Source organism: Schistocerca serialis, mitochondrion (genome assembly GCF_023864345.2).
Source record: "Schistocerca serialis cubense mitochondrion, complete genome".
NCBI lineage: Eukaryota > Metazoa > Arthropoda > Insecta > Orthoptera > Acrididae > Schistocerca > Schistocerca serialis.
The window spans coordinates 1-15611 of NC_064613.1; the positions used below are offsets into that span (position 1 = coordinate 1).

Genomic DNA, 15611 nt, shown 5'->3' on the forward strand with positions numbered 1-15611 from the left:
AATGAAGTGCCTGATTAAAGGGTTACCTTGATAGGGTAAATCAAGTAAATAAAATTACCTTCATTAAATTACATAAGACAGAATTAAACTGTCTCCTTTAGTATCAAAAACTAACGTGCATCATACACCTTAATGTAAAAAGGTAAGCTAAACAAGCTAATGGGTTCATACCCCATTTATAGAGGTATCAATCCTCTCCTTTTTAATGACCAACAACTCTACAAAACTTCTCTTCCTATCAACATTAATGATAGGAACGATCCTGTCCATTTCATCAAACTCCTGATTCGGAGTTTGAATAGGACTTGAGATCAACTTACTTTCATTTATTCCGCTCCTAACAAGAAATAAAAATATAATAATAAATGAATCATCAATTAAATATTTTATTGTCCAAGCAATAGCATCGACAATACTATTATTTTCAATTTTGCTGATTCAAATAAAGTATCCAATAGGATGGGAAACAGAATTTATTCCATCAATAATAATTAGATCTAGATTATTATTAAAGATTGGGGCTGCACCCTTTCATTTCTGATTTCCAGAAGTAATAGGAGCTTCAAGATGAAATAACTGTTTAACACTAATAACATGGCAAAAAATTGCCCCAATAATAGTATTATCTTACTGTATTCAACTAAGAACTTTCATTTGAACAATTATTATTCTAAGAATTATTATTGGGGCAATAGGTGGTTTAAATCAAACATCGCTACGACAACTTCTAGCATATTCCTCAATTAGACATTTAGGGTGAATAATTAGATCCCTAACAGTTAGAGAAAACATTTGAGAACTATATTTCATTATTTATTCACTATTAAGATTAATTATGGTCCTATTATTTAAGCAAATAAATCTATTCTTTATAAATCAGATCTATTCAGCTAGAAATATAAAAACTGAAATTAAATTCATAATATTCTTATCCCTTTTATCATTAGGTGGTTTACCACCATTTCTTGGATTTCTACCAAAATGAATTGTAATACAATCATTGATGGAAAATAACATAACAACTATTATAACAATTATGGTTGTATTAACTACAATCACACTTTATTATTATATACGTATTAGATTCTCAGCCCTAATTTTATCATACACAGAAAATTCGTGATCTATAAAAATAAAGTCTCAAAAATCAAGAATTATTCTTCCTATAACAGTTATAATTTCAACAATAGGATTAGTCTCAACATCAACCTTAATCTCATTATACTAAGGACTTAAGTTAAACAAACTAATAACCTTCAAAGTTATAATTAAAAGAATAATCTTTTAGGCCTTAGTAAAATTTTACACCTCTAGAATTGCAGTCTAGAATCATAATTGAATATAAGACCTAAAGTATGGTAAGAGAGAAAAATATCTCATAAGTAGATTTACAGTCTACCACCTTAAATTCAGCCATCTTACCGCAAAAATGATTATTCTCAACAAACCATAAGGATATTGGTACTTTATACTTCTTATTTGGAGCGTGAGCAGGAATAGTAGGAACATCAATAAGAATACTTATTCGTGCTGAACTTGGTCAACCAGGATCTCTAATTGGAGACGACCAAATTTATAATGTCATTATTACAGCTCACGCATTTGTAATAATTTTTTTTATAGTAATACCTATTATAATTGGTGGATTTGGTAATTGACTTGTACCATTAATAATTGGTGCACCAGATATAGCATTCCCACGAATAAATAATATAAGTTTTTGATTACTACCGCCCTCACTTACCCTTCTTCTTACATCTTCTATAGTAGATAACGGTGCTGGTACAGGATGAACAGTTTACCCTCCTCTTGCAGGAGCTATCGCACATGGGGGGGCATCTGTAGACCTAGCTATTTTTTCACTTCACTTAGCAGGTGTATCANNTATTCTTGGTGCAGTAAACTTCATTACAACAGCAATTAATATACGATCAGAAAGTATAACTCTAGATCAAACACCTTTATTTGTATGATCTGTGGCTATTACAGCCCTTCTTCTCCTTTTATCACTTCCAGTATTAGCAGGGGCTATTACCATACTATTAACAGATCGAAATTTAAATACATCATTCTTTGACCCTGCTGGAGGAGGTGACCCAATTTTATATCAACACCTATTCTGATTCTTTGGACACCCAGAAGTTTACATTTTAATTCTACCGGGGTTTGGGATTATTTCTCATATTGTATGCCAAGAAAGAGGAAAAATTGAATCATTTGGAACACTAGGTATAATTTATGCTATATTATCAATTGGACTAATAGGATTTATTGTATGAGCACATCATATATTCACAGTAGGAATAGACGTTGACACACGAGCATACTTTACATCAGCAACAATAATTATTGCTGTACCTACAGGAATCAAGGTATTCAGATGACTAGCTACACTATATGGAACTAAATTCAAATTTAATCCACCGTTATTATGAGCTCTAGGATTTATTTTCCTATTTACAATTGGTGGACTAACAGGATTAGTATTAGCAAATTCATCACTTGACATTATATTACATGACACATATTATGTAGTTGCCCACTTCCATTATGTCCTATCTATAGGAGCAGTATTTGCAATTATAGGAGGTGTTATTCAATGATACCCATTATTTACAGGATTAACTATAAATAATACATGATTAAAAATCCAATTCACAATTATATTTATTGGAGTAAACTTAACATTCNTTCCCTCAGCACTCCTAGGGCTAGCAGGAATACCACGACGATATTCAGACTACCCAGACGCATACACATCATGAAATGTAGTATCAAGAATTGGGTCTACAATTTCTATTGTAGGAATCATTATATTCATTGTAATTATATGAGAAAGAATGGTTACAAANCGGGCAATCATATTTAGAGCTAATATAAGAAGATCAACAGAATGGCTGCAAAATAACCCACCTGCGGAACACAGTTACTCAGAACTACCATTAATTTCTAGATTCTAATATGGCAGATTAGTGCAGTAGATTTAAGCTCTACAAATAAAGGTTTGACCTTTTATTAGAAAATTAATGGCAACATGATCAAATTTATCACTTCAAGATGGAGCTTCACCATTAATGGAGCAATTATCATTCTTCCATGATCATACCATGGTCGTATTATTATTAATTACAGTAATTGTAGGCTATGCCCTAAGTTACATATTATTCATTGCCTATACNAACCGAAACATACTTCACGGGCATTTAATTGAAACAATCTGAACAGCACTGCCAGCAATTACACTAATTTTTATTGCATTACCATCATTACGACTTCTAAATTTACTTGATGATTCAGTAGACGCAATAATTACGATTAAAACAATTGGACGACAATGATATTGAAGATATGAATATTCAGACTTTATAGATGTAGAATTTGACACTTATATAACACCAGAACAAGACCTAGAAAACGACGGATTTCGACTTCTAGATGTAGATAACCGAACAANTTTACCAATAAATACAGAAGTACGAGTATTAACAAGAGCATCAGACGTTCTACATTCATGAGCAGTACCTGCATTAGGAGTTAAAATTGACGCAACGCCAGGTCGACTAAACCAAGGAACATTTACAATAAACCGGCCTGGACTATTCTTTGGACAATGCTCAGAAATCTGTGGAGCAAACCACAGATTTATANCAATTGTAATTGAAAGAACTTCAGTAAACTTATTTATCAAGTGATTATCTAAGATAATCTAAGGAGTTAGTTAAAATATATAACATTAGAGTGTCAATCTAAAATAACTAAATAATTAGTACACCTTGAAATACATCAGATGGCTGAAAGTAAGTAATGGTCTCTTAAACAAAAAATAGTAAATTAACGACCTACTTCTGATGGGGAGTTTTAATCCAAATCCCTCAAATATCCCCTCTCATATGATTCTCCCTATTTATTATATTTTCGACTACATTAATTTTATTTAATCAAATAAACTTTTTTTCATTCAAACCGAACCTTATTAAAAGAACAGAAAAAAGAACAATTGATATAAAGAACTTAAATTGAAAATGATAACAAACTTATTTTCAACATTTGATCCATCAACTAATATCTTCAATTTATCATTAAATTGAACTAGAACATTCCTAGGATTATTATTAATCCCATCAATATTTTGACTTACACCATCACGAATTAATATTATTTGAAATAAACTAAACTTAACCTTACACAATGAATTTAAAACATTGCTAGGACCAAAATCATTTAATGGAACAACATTCATCTTCATTTCAATCTTTATTATAATACTATTTAATAATTTCATAGGATTATTCCCTTACATCTTTACTAGAACAAGACATATAGCATTAACATTTGCAATTGCTCTACCTATATGATTAAGATTTATATTATTTGGATGAATTAATCATACAAATCACATATTTGCACACCTTGTTNCACAAGGAACACCACCCGCATTAATATCATTTATAGTATTAATTGAAACAATTAGAAATGTCATTCGACCAGGTACACTAGCAGTACGGCTAGCAGCAAATATAATTGCAGGGCACTTACTATTAACGTTACTAGGAAATACAGGACCATCTATAGCAATAAACTTAATTTCACTATTAATTATTGGACAAATACTTCTATTAATTCTAGAATCAGCAGTAGCAATAATTCAGGCCTATGTTTTCTCAATTNTAAGAACTTTATATTCTAGAGAAGTATACTAAACTTATGTTAACAACTCACTCAAACCACCCATTCCACTTAGTAGATTACAGACCTTGACCATTAACAGGAGCAATTGGAGCAATAGTTCTAGTATCAGGATTAGCAAAATGATTTCACCTATTTAACATTAACTTATTTATAATTGGATTTGGAATTACACTTCTAACTATAATCCAATGATGACGAGATGTAGTACGAGAAGGAACATACCAAGGACTACATACGGGATTTGTATCAATTGGATTACGATGAGGAATAATTTTATTTATTGCATCAGAAGTACTATTCTTTGTTTCATTTTTTTGAGCATTTTTTAGAAGAAGACTAGCACCTACTATTGAATTAGGAATATTATGACCCCCAATAGGAATTCAANCTTTCAATCCTATACAAATTCCATTACTTAATACAGCTATTCTTTTAGCATCAGGAGTAACAGTAACATGAGCACATCATAGTCTAATAGAATCTAATCATACTCAAGCATTACAAGGATTATTCTTCACAGTACTACTAGGACTATACTTCACTATACTTCAAGCATATGAATATTGAGAAGCACCCTTCACCATTGCAGATGCAGTCTATGGATCAACATTCTTTGTTGCAACAGGATTTCATGGTCTACATGTAATTATCGGAACAATTTTCTTATCAACATGTCTACTTCGACATTCAATAAATCAATTCTCACCAAGACACCACTTTGGGTTTGAAGCAGCAGCATGATACTGACACTTTGTAGACGTAGTATGATTATTCTTATATATTTCTATTTATTGATGAGGTAGATAATTGTTTTTCTAGTATAAATAGTACATTTGACTTCCAATCAAAAAGCTTGATATAAATCAAGAAAAACAATTCTAATCTTATCTACAAGAATTTTTATTAGATTTATTATTCCAATAATTGTTATAATCCTTGCNACAACATTATCAAAAAAATTAATTAATGACCGAGAAAAAAGATCACCATTCGAGTGTGGATTTGACCCAAAAAGATCAGCACGAATACCATTCTCACTTCGATTCTTCTTAATTGCAGTAATTTTCTTAATTTTTGATGTAGAAATCGCATTAATCCTTCCAATTGTAATTATTTTTAAAACTTCAGACATTATAATCTGAACAGTATCAACAATATTTTTTATTATAGTATTATTAGGAGGACTATACCATGAATGAAATCAAGGAGCCTTACAATGAGCAGAATAAAGGGTTGTAGTTAACTATAACATTTGGGTTGCATTCAAAAGTATTGATATAATCAATCAACCTTAAATAGAATAAGAAGCGAAATATTGCAGTCAGTTTCGACCTGGAAGATTGGTAAATAAATACCCTTATTCTTATTAATTGAAGCCAAAAAGAGGCGTATTACTGTTAATAATATAATTGAACTATAAAGTTCCAATTAAGGAAATGTAAAGCCAATATGAAAGCTGCTAACTTTTTATATTAGCGGTTAAACTCCGTTAACATTTCTAAAATTTATATAGTTTAAATAAAACATTACATTTTCACTGTAAAAATAATATATGTATATTTATAAATACCTAAAAGTAAAAATACTTCCTTAACATCTTCAGTGTCACGCTCTAATTATAAGCTATTTAAGTAAACGAAAAATAATACCACCAAAATAAATATTCAAAAAATAAAAGTTAAAAGATAAATCTTAAAATTAGAATCATATCAACCTTGTATATAACTAATTAAATAAATAAATAGTCTATATAAACCTTGACCACCAAATAATTCACCTCAACCATAATCAAATGACTTTGATGAATAATAACCCAATTTTAAAGGAAAATATCTAATAAACTTAGTTGAAATGAAAGGTATAAACCACATAGAACCAGCAAATCTAACAAAAGAAAGCATACTTAAAGAAAATAAATTTTGAGAAAAATCAAAATTAGAAATAAGATAACCCAAATAAGCACCTAAAACAACTACAGTAATAGTTAAAAACTTCAAATAATAAGGAAGGGCAATCACATGAGGAACAGGAAAAATTAACCAAGACAAAAGGCTACCACCAAAAACAGCAACAAACAATAAACCAATTATACCAAAAGAAATATAATAACCCTTATCATCAAAAGAAAATCTAGAATAAAAATTATTGTCACCAGATATTGAATAATAAAAAAGACGAAAAGAATAAGAAGCAGTTAAACCAGTAGAAAAGAAGTAAAGAAAAAAAATCAAACAATTAATTCATCTTAAACAAACCATCTCAAGAATTAAATCCTTTGAATAAAAACCTGCTAAAAATGGTATACCACACAAAGATAAACTAGAAACATTAAAACAAACTGAAGTTAAAGGCATAAAATTAACAATTGAACCTATAAAACGAATATCCTGAGAATCCTTTAAATTATGAATTATTGAACCTGCACACATAAACAATAAAGCCTTAAATAAAGCATGAGCTAATAAATGAAAAANTGCAAGTTTTGGATAACCCATAGCCAAANTTCTTATTATTAAACCAAGTTGTCTTAAAGTAGAAAGAGCAATAATTTTCTTCAAATCAAATTCAAAATTTGCACCCAAACCAGCCATAAACATAGTTATACAACCAATTAAAAGTAGGAATCAACCACAATTATAAGTATCTAATATTGGTCTAAAACGAATTAATAAATAAACCCCAGCAGTAACAAGAGTAGAAGAATGAACCAAAGCAGAAACAGGAGTAGGAGCAGCCATAGCTGCAGGAAGTCAAGAAGAAAAGGGAATTTGAGCTCTTTTAGTTATAGCTGCTAAAACAATTAATATAGTAATAAGCTTTATTTCAAAAGAATTAGAAATAAAATCATAATAATAAATATAATTTCAACCACCAAAATTCAATATTCAAGCAATAGAAATTAAAATAGCAACATCACCAATACGATTAGAAAGTGCAGTTAACATACCCGCACTATAAGATTTTACATTTTGATAATAAATAACTAAACAATAAGAAACTAAACCTAAACCATCTCATCCTAATAAAATTCTAATCAAATTAGGACTAATAATTAAAAAACCTATAGAAAGAATAAATATTAAAACAATAATAATAAAACGATTTATATTCTTTTCTCCCGATATATAATCCTCTCTATAATAAATAACCAAAGAAGAAATATATATAACAAAAGATATAAAAATAAGAGACATTCAATCCAAAATTAAAGTCATAACAACCATAGAACCATTTAAATTAAAANGCTCTCATTCAACAAAAACTCTATAATCAATTATTAAATAATAAATACCCAAAATAAAAATTATAGTTCTAGAAAAAAATAGAGAAAAAAAACTCAAAGAACAAATAGAAAACAAATTCACGGCCTAAGATGAAAAAATTCATATCATTGATTCCACAAAACAACATTTTAATTAAAATACTTAAGCAACCTAAACAAAAAAATACTCACCCTTTAAACAAAGAATATTTAAAGGCAATCAATGTAAAAGTAAAAGATGATATTCACGAAAATAACCAAGAGAACAAGTATAAACACCAGAATAATAATTACCATGCTGAGAATAAGAATACATATATAAAGTATAAACAGCTCTAAAAAAAGACAAAAAAATTAAAGCAAGAAATCTAAAAGAAGATCAAGACATAATTCTATTTAATAATCNTAGTTCACCTACCAAATTTAAAGAAGGAGGAGCAGCTATATTAGAAGATCTCAAAAGAAATCATCATAAAGCCATTCTTGGCATTAAATTAATTATACCCTTATTAATTAATAATCTTCGTCTACCTAAACGCTCATAAATAATATTAGATAGACAAAATAAACCAGAAGAACACAAACCATGACCAACCATTAAAGAAAGAGAACCTATACAACCTCATCAATTCATAGTTATCAATCCCCCAATAACCATTCTTATATGAGCAACAGAAGAATAAGCAATTAAAGATTTTAAATCAACCTGACGAAAACAAATAAATCTAACAATAACACCACCGGATAAACCTAAAGACAATCAAAAATAATTAAACTTTAAACCCAAATAAGAAATAACCTTTATAACACGAAAAATACCATAACCACCTAGCTTTAATAAAACACCAGCAAGAATTATTCTACATGAAATAGGGGCCTCAACATGGGCCTTAGGAAGCCATAAATGAACCAAAAATATTGGCATCTTAACTAAAAAAGCAAGAATTATAAAAACATAAAACATAAAATAATAAGAACCAAAATCAACCAATAAAGGAAAATATAAAGTATTAGAAAAATCATAAACCCTAAATAAAACTAATAATAAAGGCAATCTAGCAACCAAAGTATAAAAAATTAAATAAACACCAGCCTGCAACCGTTCAGGTTGATATCCCCAACCCAAAATCAAAAGTAAAGTAGGAACCAATCTAGCCTCAAAAAAAATATAAAAAGAAAGAAGACTCAATCTAGCAAATGAACAATAAAGCATAATCATTAAAATCAAAACTATAAAAACAAAAAAATTAGAATGATAAGAACTTAAATAAACTGAACCTCTAGCAGTAATTATTAAAGAACAAATTCAAAAACTAAGTAGAATTAAACTAAAAGAAAAATAATCAATACCAAAATAATATCTAATCATATTTAAATCTGCATATGAATAAACACAAAGCATAAAANCAAAACTAGACAGAAACATTAAAGAATGAACCAACCATCAACAATTATTAACTAAACAAAGAGGGATCAAAANNNTAGTTATAAATAAATACTTTAACATAAAGATAACCCAAAAGAATTAAAAAAATCATTACCATGAGAACGAATTATTGAAACTAAAATAGAAAGACCTAAAGCACCTTCACAAACAGAAAAAACCAAAAAATAACAGGAAAAAAAATAATCATAATCAAACTCAATAAGAAAAACAATAACCAACATAAATAAAGAAAGAACAATATATTCTAATCTCAAAAGAACCATTAATAAATGCTTACGTTTAGAAGAAAAAACATAAACACCAGCAAAATAAATCAATAAAGAAGTAAAGACAGAGAATATAAACATTAGTTTTAATAGTTTAAAAAAAAACGCCGGTCTTGTAAACCGGAGATAAGTCTGGCCCCCGCTTTTAAAACTTCAGAGGTGGAAAGCTTCCCATCATCGGTCCCCAAAACCGATATTTTAAATAAACTAACCCCTGAAATGATTAAAATAATAATTATATCACTATCAAACGTAATAAATATTAATTTTATTAAATTAAGACACCCAATATCAATAATGCTTTTCATTATCCTACAAACTTTTTTAGTTGGACTAATAACAGGGACAATAATGGAAAGATATTGGTTATCATATATTTTATTTTTAACATTTCTTGGTGGTATATTAGTTCTATTTATTTATATTACGAGAATTGCATCAAACGAAATATTTCAACCTAAATCAATTACAATAATTATTACCTTAACAATATGAATATTTATCATATCAACATTAATTATTTTAGATATAACAATATTTATAGACTTTTTTAAAAATACTGAAACTATAAATATTGATAATCCAATCAATTATCAAGAAATAACAATATCTTTAGAAAAACTATATAATAGACCAACATTCATTATTACAATAATAATAATAATTTATTTATTTTTAGCACTATTAGCAGTTGTTAAAATCACCAACATTAACCAGGGGCCTATTCGTAAAATAAGATAATTTACTAATGAATAAACCCTTACGATTGAGACATCCTTTAATTAAAATCATTAATAACTCTTTAGTTGATTTACCCGCACCAACAAATATTTCATTTTGATGAAATTTTGGATCCCTACTAGGGTTATGTTTGGTAATTCAAATTGTAACTGGACTATTTTTAGCTATACATTATACATCAAATATTGAAATAGCATTTAGTAGTGTAGTTCACATCTGCCGAGATGTAAATAATGGCTGAATTATTCGAACCTTACATGCAAATGGAGCTTCTATATTTTTTATTTGTATTTATTTGCATGTAGGACGAGGAATTTACTACGGATCTTATATATACATACACACCTGAATAATTGGTACAGTAATCCTATTTTTAGTTATAGCAACTGCATTTATAGGATACGTTTTACCTTGAGGTCAAATATCATTCTGAGGTGCAACAGTAATTACTAATTTATTATCAGCAATCCCATACTTAGGAACAGATTTAGTTCAATGAGTGTGAGGAGGATTTGCTGTTGATAATGCAACATTAAATCGATTCTTTACATTCCATTTTGTATTACCATTTATTATTGCTGCAATAGCAGCAATTCATTTATTTTTCCTCCACCAAACAGGGTCTAATAACCCTTTAGGACTAAATGGAGATATTGAAAAAATTCCATTTCACCCATACTTTACTTTCAAGGACTCTATTACATTTGTATTAATAACATCATTATTAATTATATTATGCTTGATCAATCCTTACCTCCTAGGAGATCCGGATAATTTTGTACCTGCCAACCCATTAGTAACTCCTGTCCATATTCAACCAGAATGGTACTTCTTATTTGCATATGCAATTCTTCGTTCAATCCCTAATAAACTTGGAGGTGTTATTGCGTTATTCCTATCAATTAGAATCTTAATAATTTTACCATTTTATAATAAAACACCATTCCGAGGTATTCAATTCTATCCTATCAACCAGATTTTATTCTGAATTATAGTAGTTGTTGTATGCTTATTAACATGAATTGGAAAACGGCCTGTTGAAGAACCTTATATTATAACAGGACAAATCTTAACAATTATTTACTTTACATACTTCTTAATTAATGTGCATGTTGCAAACGCATGAGATAAGCTAATTAAGGAATAATAAGTTAATTAGCTTAGGAAAAGCATATGTTTTGAAAACATAAAACTAGAAGTTTAACTCTTCTATTAACTTTTCTTAAAAAATTTCACTAAATAAATGAAATAAATAAAATCTTTAAACCAACAAAGAAAATAAAAAAATTTAAAGATAATGGCAAAAAACTTTTTCAAGCTAAGTACATTAACTTATCGTAACGAAAACGTGGTAATGTGCCACGAACTCAAATAAAACCAAAGGACATAACAGCAAGCTTAATAAAAAAAATAAAAGAATAAAAATCACCACCTAAAAAAATTAAAGCTAATAACATTCTTATAAAAACAATTCTAGTATATTCAGCCAAAAAAATTAAAGTAAAACCTCCTGCACCATATTCAATATTAAATCCTGAAACTAACTCAGATTCACCCTCGGCAAAATCAAAAGGAGTACGGTTAGTTTCAGCTAAACAAGAAGCAAAACAAGCTAAAGCTAAAGGAAAAGAAATAATAATAAATCAGCAATAAAGCTGATAGTTTATAAAATCAAACATGTTAAAACTACCAATTAAAATAATTAAAGATAATAAAATTAAAGCCAAACTAACTTCATATGAAATTGTTTGAGCAACAGAACGAAGAGAACCTAATAAAGAATAATTTGAATTAGAAGACCAACCAGCAATTATAACAGTATAAACACCTAATCTAGTACAGCATAAAAAAAACAAAAATCCATAAGAAAAAGAACATATATAAGTTAAGTAGGGAAAAATCACTCAAACAGCCAAAGAAATTATTAAATTAAAAACAGGAGAAAAATAATAAAGTAAATAATTAGATATAATAGGAATTGGCTGCTCCTTACAAATTAACTTGATAGCATCGCTAAAGGGTTGAGGAATTCCGACAAAACCTACTTTATTTGGACCCTTTCGAATTTGAATATAACCTAAAACCTTACGCTCTAATAAAGTTAAAAAAGCAACACTAATTAAAACACAAATAACTAATAAAAGAAAATTCAAAATAAACATAAATAAATCATAAAGTATCAATACTATTTGTAGAAAAAATCTACATAAATGAATTCTAAATTCAACACATTAATCTGTCAAAATAGTAATTTAATTAATTTTAATCAATAAAATAAAAAATATTTCAACCATATGGTCCTTTCGTACTAATATGAATTAATAATCTTAGGATAGAAACCGACCTGGCTCACGCCGGTCTGAACTCAGATCATGTAAGAATTTAAAGGTCGAACAGACCTAATTACTGGGCTACTGCACCCAAAATTTTTCTTAATCCAACATCGAGGTCGCAATCTGCTTTGTCGATATGAGCTCTCAAAAACAATTACGCTGTTATCCCTAAGGTAACTTAATCTTATGATCATAAATTATGGATCAAAACAACAAACATAAATAAATGATATAATAATGAAGAGTTTATTTATTCTTCATGTCACCCCAACAAAACATCATCATTAAATATAGAAAGACAAACAAAAAAACTATATAAAAATAAAATGTTAAGCTCTATAGGGTCTTCTCGTCCTAAAGAAAAATTTAAGCCTTTTGACTCAAAAGTTAAATTCAAAAATTTATTAAGAGACAGTTGATTTCTCGTCAAGCCATTCATTCCAGCCACTAATTAAGAGACTAATGATTATGCTACCTTTGCACGGTCAAAATACCGCGGCTCTTTAAAAATTTGCTCAGTGAGCAGGCCAGACCTCAAAATATTTTCTAGAGGACATGTTTTTGATAAACAGGCGGAAATCAATTTTGCCTAGTTCCTTATAATAAATTAACAAGGTAAAAATTATATACAAATAAATATACTAATTCTATCATTATTACAAAAATTTAAAAATTAAATTTATAATCTTAATAAAAAACCTAAAATAATTATAAAATCAAAATAAAAATAATGAACTAAAACGTAATCTTAAAGATAGCTGGTTTAAAGCTTACTATTATATTTTTATTAAAACAAATTATAGGTTATTAACTTCAAAGCTTATCCCTTAAAGAATAAATAAGTTAATATTTATACTTAAAAAATTAAATAAAAACAATTAACTTTAAAAAATTAAATTTTTTCTTAAGAAACTAGATATCTTGGGAAACGGTTAACATCTCATTTCTATAATAATTTAATAAGAATTATGATACATTAACTATAAATTATTTATAAATCAACCCAAATCGAGACAAGTAAAGTAAATACTAAAATTTTGATAAACCCTGATACAAAAGGTACAATAAATAAAATCTACTTTTAAAAATTTAAAATAATATTTCATAAAACAATTACATTACCAATAAACTATAATATAAAAAATCAATTCTACAAAATATACTAAGACAAAATTCAACAAAATTATTTTTATTAATAATTAAATAAACAAAAAATAAATATAATAAAATATATAATCAAGATATCCTGATTTGCACAGAAAAATTTTCAGTGTAAATGAAACACTTTACTAATAAGTTATATCTTGAAACTCTTCCTAGATACACTTTCCAGTACATCTACTATGTTACGACTTATCTCATCTAAATTGAAGCTAAATTAAAGTAATAAAATAGAATAATCAATAATGAGAGCGACGGGCGATGTGTACACACCTCAGAGCCAATATCAGTTAAATTAAATAAATTAAATTACTATCAAATCCACCTTCATTAATAGTATTTCACCATCAAATCCGTTATAAACAAAAATCTATTGTAACCCACCTCCTCTTAATTATAAGCTGCACCTTGACCTGAAATACTTTATAATTATAAATCTTGAGAATTATAACTCTAAAAAGATTCTCTGATAACGGAGATATACAAACAAATAAATTAAGTAGAGTAAATCGTGTATTATCAATCATGGGGTAGGTTCCTCTGAATGGAATGAGATACCGCCAAATTCTTTGGGTTTAAAGACCTTAACTAATAGTACCCAGGTAAATATAATTAACATTTAAAATAATAGGGTATCTAATCCTAGTTTATTATTTAAATTTCACAGATTCATAAAAAGAGCTATAAATAAATTTTAACATTTCACCTTACAAATTTATATTTTAACCCTAAAAATATAAATAAACTGTTTTAACCAATAATATTCACTTGTATCAATCGTATAACCGCGGCTGCTGGCACGAATTATGCCGATACTAAATCAATTGCTAAATCCAAAATCACTTGATAATTAAATCAAATTACTGCAAAATAGAACATTTAGTTTAACAAAACTTACATATAATACAAAGAAAAAGTGAATAAATAAGCAAGAATAAAACTTTTGGAAACAAAATAAGAAACTTAAAAATTTATAAAAATAAGAAAAAATAAACGATTCAAATATTTAAAGAAAAAACAAAATAAAACAAACACAAAAATAACAAAAAAAAAAAGAAACGCACCCTAGAATGACAACAACAACTTCTCTATTATATATAAATAAAGATTAATATGGAACATGTATACCGATAAATGTATTATATTCTTTCTTATTTAATCTTTCTTTTCACTAATTATAAAGAAAGATTAAATAATATAATAAATATATTTAATATAATTATGTAAATTAATGTAATATGTTATTAATATAAAATTAACTTTATATTAAGTTAACTTAAATATTAATTAGTTAAATAATCTAATTATAGATAATATATTAAATTATATTATTATAATTAATATAATTAACTATATTAATATAAAATTTTATATTTAATAATATTAATTATATTTATTATATCCAATTATAATAATATTAAAATATTAATTTACATATTATTATATAATTTATAATACAATAATTTATTTTAAGCTAAAAACATAAGTAGCTATAATCCTAGGTAAATAAATGTATTAAAATAATCATTTAATAATTATAAAATAACATTATAGGTATTTAACTTTAATTAAATGTAATATATTAATATAAATTATTTATTATATATAATATATATTTAGATTATCCTAACCGAGATAAATTAATTAGAAATAACCAAAATAATACATAAACAAATTTCTAAAAAAAATTTTTAATTTATATATTAAATATA

The 15611-nt window shown here is 27.2% G+C and overlaps 13 protein-coding genes and 24 non-coding genes across 37 annotated transcripts, besides 1 other annotated feature; 23 read left to right on the top strand and 14 right to left on the bottom strand. All coding sequences in view use genetic code 5, as the record gives it.

Annotated features, from left to right (window-relative positions):
* On the top strand, positions 1-66 carry NME16_mgt01. Its single transcript has one exon. It is a non-coding gene; the product is annotated as a tRNA-Ile (tRNA).
* Positions 67-68: 2 nt separating this feature from the next.
* Positions 69-137, bottom strand: NME16_mgt02. Its single transcript has one exon. It is a non-coding gene; the product is annotated as a tRNA-Gln (tRNA).
* On the top strand, positions 137-205 carry NME16_mgt03. Its single transcript has one exon. It is a non-coding gene; the product is annotated as a tRNA-Met (tRNA).
* Positions 206-1226, top strand: ND2 (NADH dehydrogenase subunit 2). The gene has a single exon. A coding segment is annotated over exon 1 (1021 nt).
* NME16_mgt04 lies at positions 1227-1294 on the top strand. The gene has a single exon. It is a non-coding gene; the product is annotated as a tRNA-Trp (tRNA).
* On the bottom strand, positions 1287-1349 carry NME16_mgt05. Its single transcript has one exon. It is a non-coding gene; the product is annotated as a tRNA-Cys (tRNA).
* A 7-nt stretch (positions 1350-1356) lies between these two features.
* On the bottom strand, positions 1357-1423 carry NME16_mgt06. The gene has a single exon. It is a non-coding gene; the product is annotated as a tRNA-Tyr (tRNA).
* A 1-nt stretch (position 1424) lies between these two features.
* On the top strand, positions 1425-2955 carry COX1 (cytochrome c oxidase subunit I; the record flags this gene model as incomplete). The annotated part of the gene is made up of 1 exon: positions 1425-2955. A coding segment is annotated over one exon (1531 nt), but the record flags the coding sequence as incomplete, so codon positions are not given.
* Positions 2956-3021, top strand: NME16_mgt07. The gene has a single exon. It is a non-coding gene; the product is annotated as a tRNA-Leu (tRNA).
* Positions 3022-3026: 5 nt separating this feature from the next.
* On the top strand, positions 3027-3708 carry COX2 (cytochrome c oxidase subunit II). Its single transcript has one exon. A coding segment is annotated over exon 1 (682 nt).
* NME16_mgt08 lies at positions 3709-3776 on the top strand. Its single transcript has one exon. It is a non-coding gene; the product is annotated as a tRNA-Asp (tRNA).
* A 5-nt stretch (positions 3777-3781) lies between these two features.
* Positions 3782-3852, top strand: NME16_mgt09. The gene has a single exon. It is a non-coding gene; the product is annotated as a tRNA-Lys (tRNA).
* A 9-nt stretch (positions 3853-3861) lies between these two features.
* ATP8 (ATP synthase F0 subunit 8) lies at positions 3862-4029 on the top strand. Its single transcript has one exon. It carries the CDS (start codon positions 3862-3864, stop codon positions 4027-4029), a length of 168 nt encoding a protein of 55 aa, YP_010417136.1.
* On the top strand, positions 4023-4700 carry ATP6 (ATP synthase F0 subunit 6). Its single transcript has one exon. The coding sequence runs from the start codon at positions 4023-4025 to the stop codon at positions 4698-4700; it is 678 nt and encodes a 225-aa protein (YP_010417137.1).
* A 4-nt stretch (positions 4701-4704) lies between these two features.
* Positions 4705-5496, top strand: COX3 (cytochrome c oxidase subunit III). Its single transcript has one exon. It carries the CDS (start codon positions 4705-4707, stop codon positions 5494-5496), a length of 792 nt encoding a protein of 263 aa, YP_010417138.1.
* Positions 5497-5498: 2 nt separating this feature from the next.
* On the top strand, positions 5499-5564 carry NME16_mgt10. Its single transcript has one exon. It is a non-coding gene; the product is annotated as a tRNA-Gly (tRNA).
* Positions 5565-5918, top strand: ND3 (NADH dehydrogenase subunit 3). The gene has a single exon. The coding sequence runs from the start codon at positions 5565-5567 to the stop codon at positions 5916-5918; it is 354 nt and encodes a 117-aa protein (YP_010417139.1).
* NME16_mgt11 lies at positions 5919-5983 on the top strand. The gene has a single exon. It is a non-coding gene; the product is annotated as a tRNA-Ala (tRNA).
* Positions 5984-5987: 4 nt separating this feature from the next.
* On the top strand, positions 5988-6053 carry NME16_mgt12. Its single transcript has one exon. It is a non-coding gene; the product is annotated as a tRNA-Arg (tRNA).
* Positions 6054-6055: 2 nt separating this feature from the next.
* NME16_mgt13 lies at positions 6056-6122 on the top strand. The gene has a single exon. It is a non-coding gene; the product is annotated as a tRNA-Asn (tRNA).
* Positions 6123-6189, top strand: NME16_mgt14. The gene has a single exon. It is a non-coding gene; the product is annotated as a tRNA-Ser (tRNA).
* A 3-nt stretch (positions 6190-6192) lies between these two features.
* On the top strand, positions 6193-6258 carry NME16_mgt15. The gene has a single exon. It is a non-coding gene; the product is annotated as a tRNA-Glu (tRNA).
* NME16_mgt16 lies at positions 6257-6322 on the bottom strand. Its single transcript has one exon. It is a non-coding gene; the product is annotated as a tRNA-Phe (tRNA).
* ND5 (NADH dehydrogenase subunit 5) lies at positions 6323-8039 on the bottom strand. Its single transcript has one exon. A coding segment is annotated over exon 1 (1717 nt).
* A 15-nt stretch (positions 8040-8054) lies between these two features.
* Positions 8055-8120, bottom strand: NME16_mgt17. The gene has a single exon. It is a non-coding gene; the product is annotated as a tRNA-His (tRNA).
* Positions 8121-8123: 3 nt separating this feature from the next.
* On the bottom strand, positions 8124-9458 carry ND4 (NADH dehydrogenase subunit 4). Its single transcript has one exon. The coding sequence runs from the start codon at positions 9456-9458 to the stop codon at positions 8124-8126; it is 1335 nt and encodes a 444-aa protein (YP_010417141.1).
* ND4L (NADH dehydrogenase subunit 4L) lies at positions 9452-9745 on the bottom strand. The gene has a single exon. The coding sequence runs from the start codon at positions 9743-9745 to the stop codon at positions 9452-9454; it is 294 nt and encodes a 97-aa protein (YP_010417142.1).
* Positions 9746-9747: 2 nt separating this feature from the next.
* On the top strand, positions 9748-9817 carry NME16_mgt18. The gene has a single exon. It is a non-coding gene; the product is annotated as a tRNA-Thr (tRNA).
* On the bottom strand, positions 9818-9881 carry NME16_mgt19. The gene has a single exon. It is a non-coding gene; the product is annotated as a tRNA-Pro (tRNA).
* Positions 9882-9883: 2 nt separating this feature from the next.
* On the top strand, positions 9884-10405 carry ND6 (NADH dehydrogenase subunit 6). The gene has a single exon. The coding sequence runs from the start codon at positions 9884-9886 to the stop codon at positions 10403-10405; it is 522 nt and encodes a 173-aa protein (YP_010417143.1).
* Positions 10406-10412: 7 nt separating this feature from the next.
* On the top strand, positions 10413-11552 carry CYTB (cytochrome b). The gene has a single exon. It carries the CDS (start codon positions 10413-10415, stop codon positions 11550-11552), a length of 1140 nt encoding a protein of 379 aa, YP_010417144.1.
* Positions 11553-11554: 2 nt separating this feature from the next.
* On the top strand, positions 11555-11624 carry NME16_mgt20. The gene has a single exon. It is a non-coding gene; the product is annotated as a tRNA-Ser (tRNA).
* A 16-nt stretch (positions 11625-11640) lies between these two features.
* ND1 (NADH dehydrogenase subunit 1) lies at positions 11641-12585 on the bottom strand. Its single transcript has one exon. The coding sequence runs from the start codon at positions 12583-12585 to the stop codon at positions 11641-11643; it is 945 nt and encodes a 314-aa protein (YP_010417145.1).
* A 3-nt stretch (positions 12586-12588) lies between these two features.
* On the bottom strand, positions 12589-12654 carry NME16_mgt21. Its single transcript has one exon. It is a non-coding gene; the product is annotated as a tRNA-Leu (tRNA).
* Positions 12655-13974, bottom strand: NME16_mgr02. Its single transcript has one exon. It is a non-coding gene; the product is annotated as a 16S ribosomal RNA (ribosomal RNA).
* Positions 13975-14045, bottom strand: NME16_mgt22. Its single transcript has one exon. It is a non-coding gene; the product is annotated as a tRNA-Val (tRNA).
* NME16_mgr01 lies at positions 14046-14844 on the bottom strand. Its single transcript has one exon. It is a non-coding gene; the product is annotated as a 12S ribosomal RNA (ribosomal RNA).
* Positions 14845-15611: an origin of replication.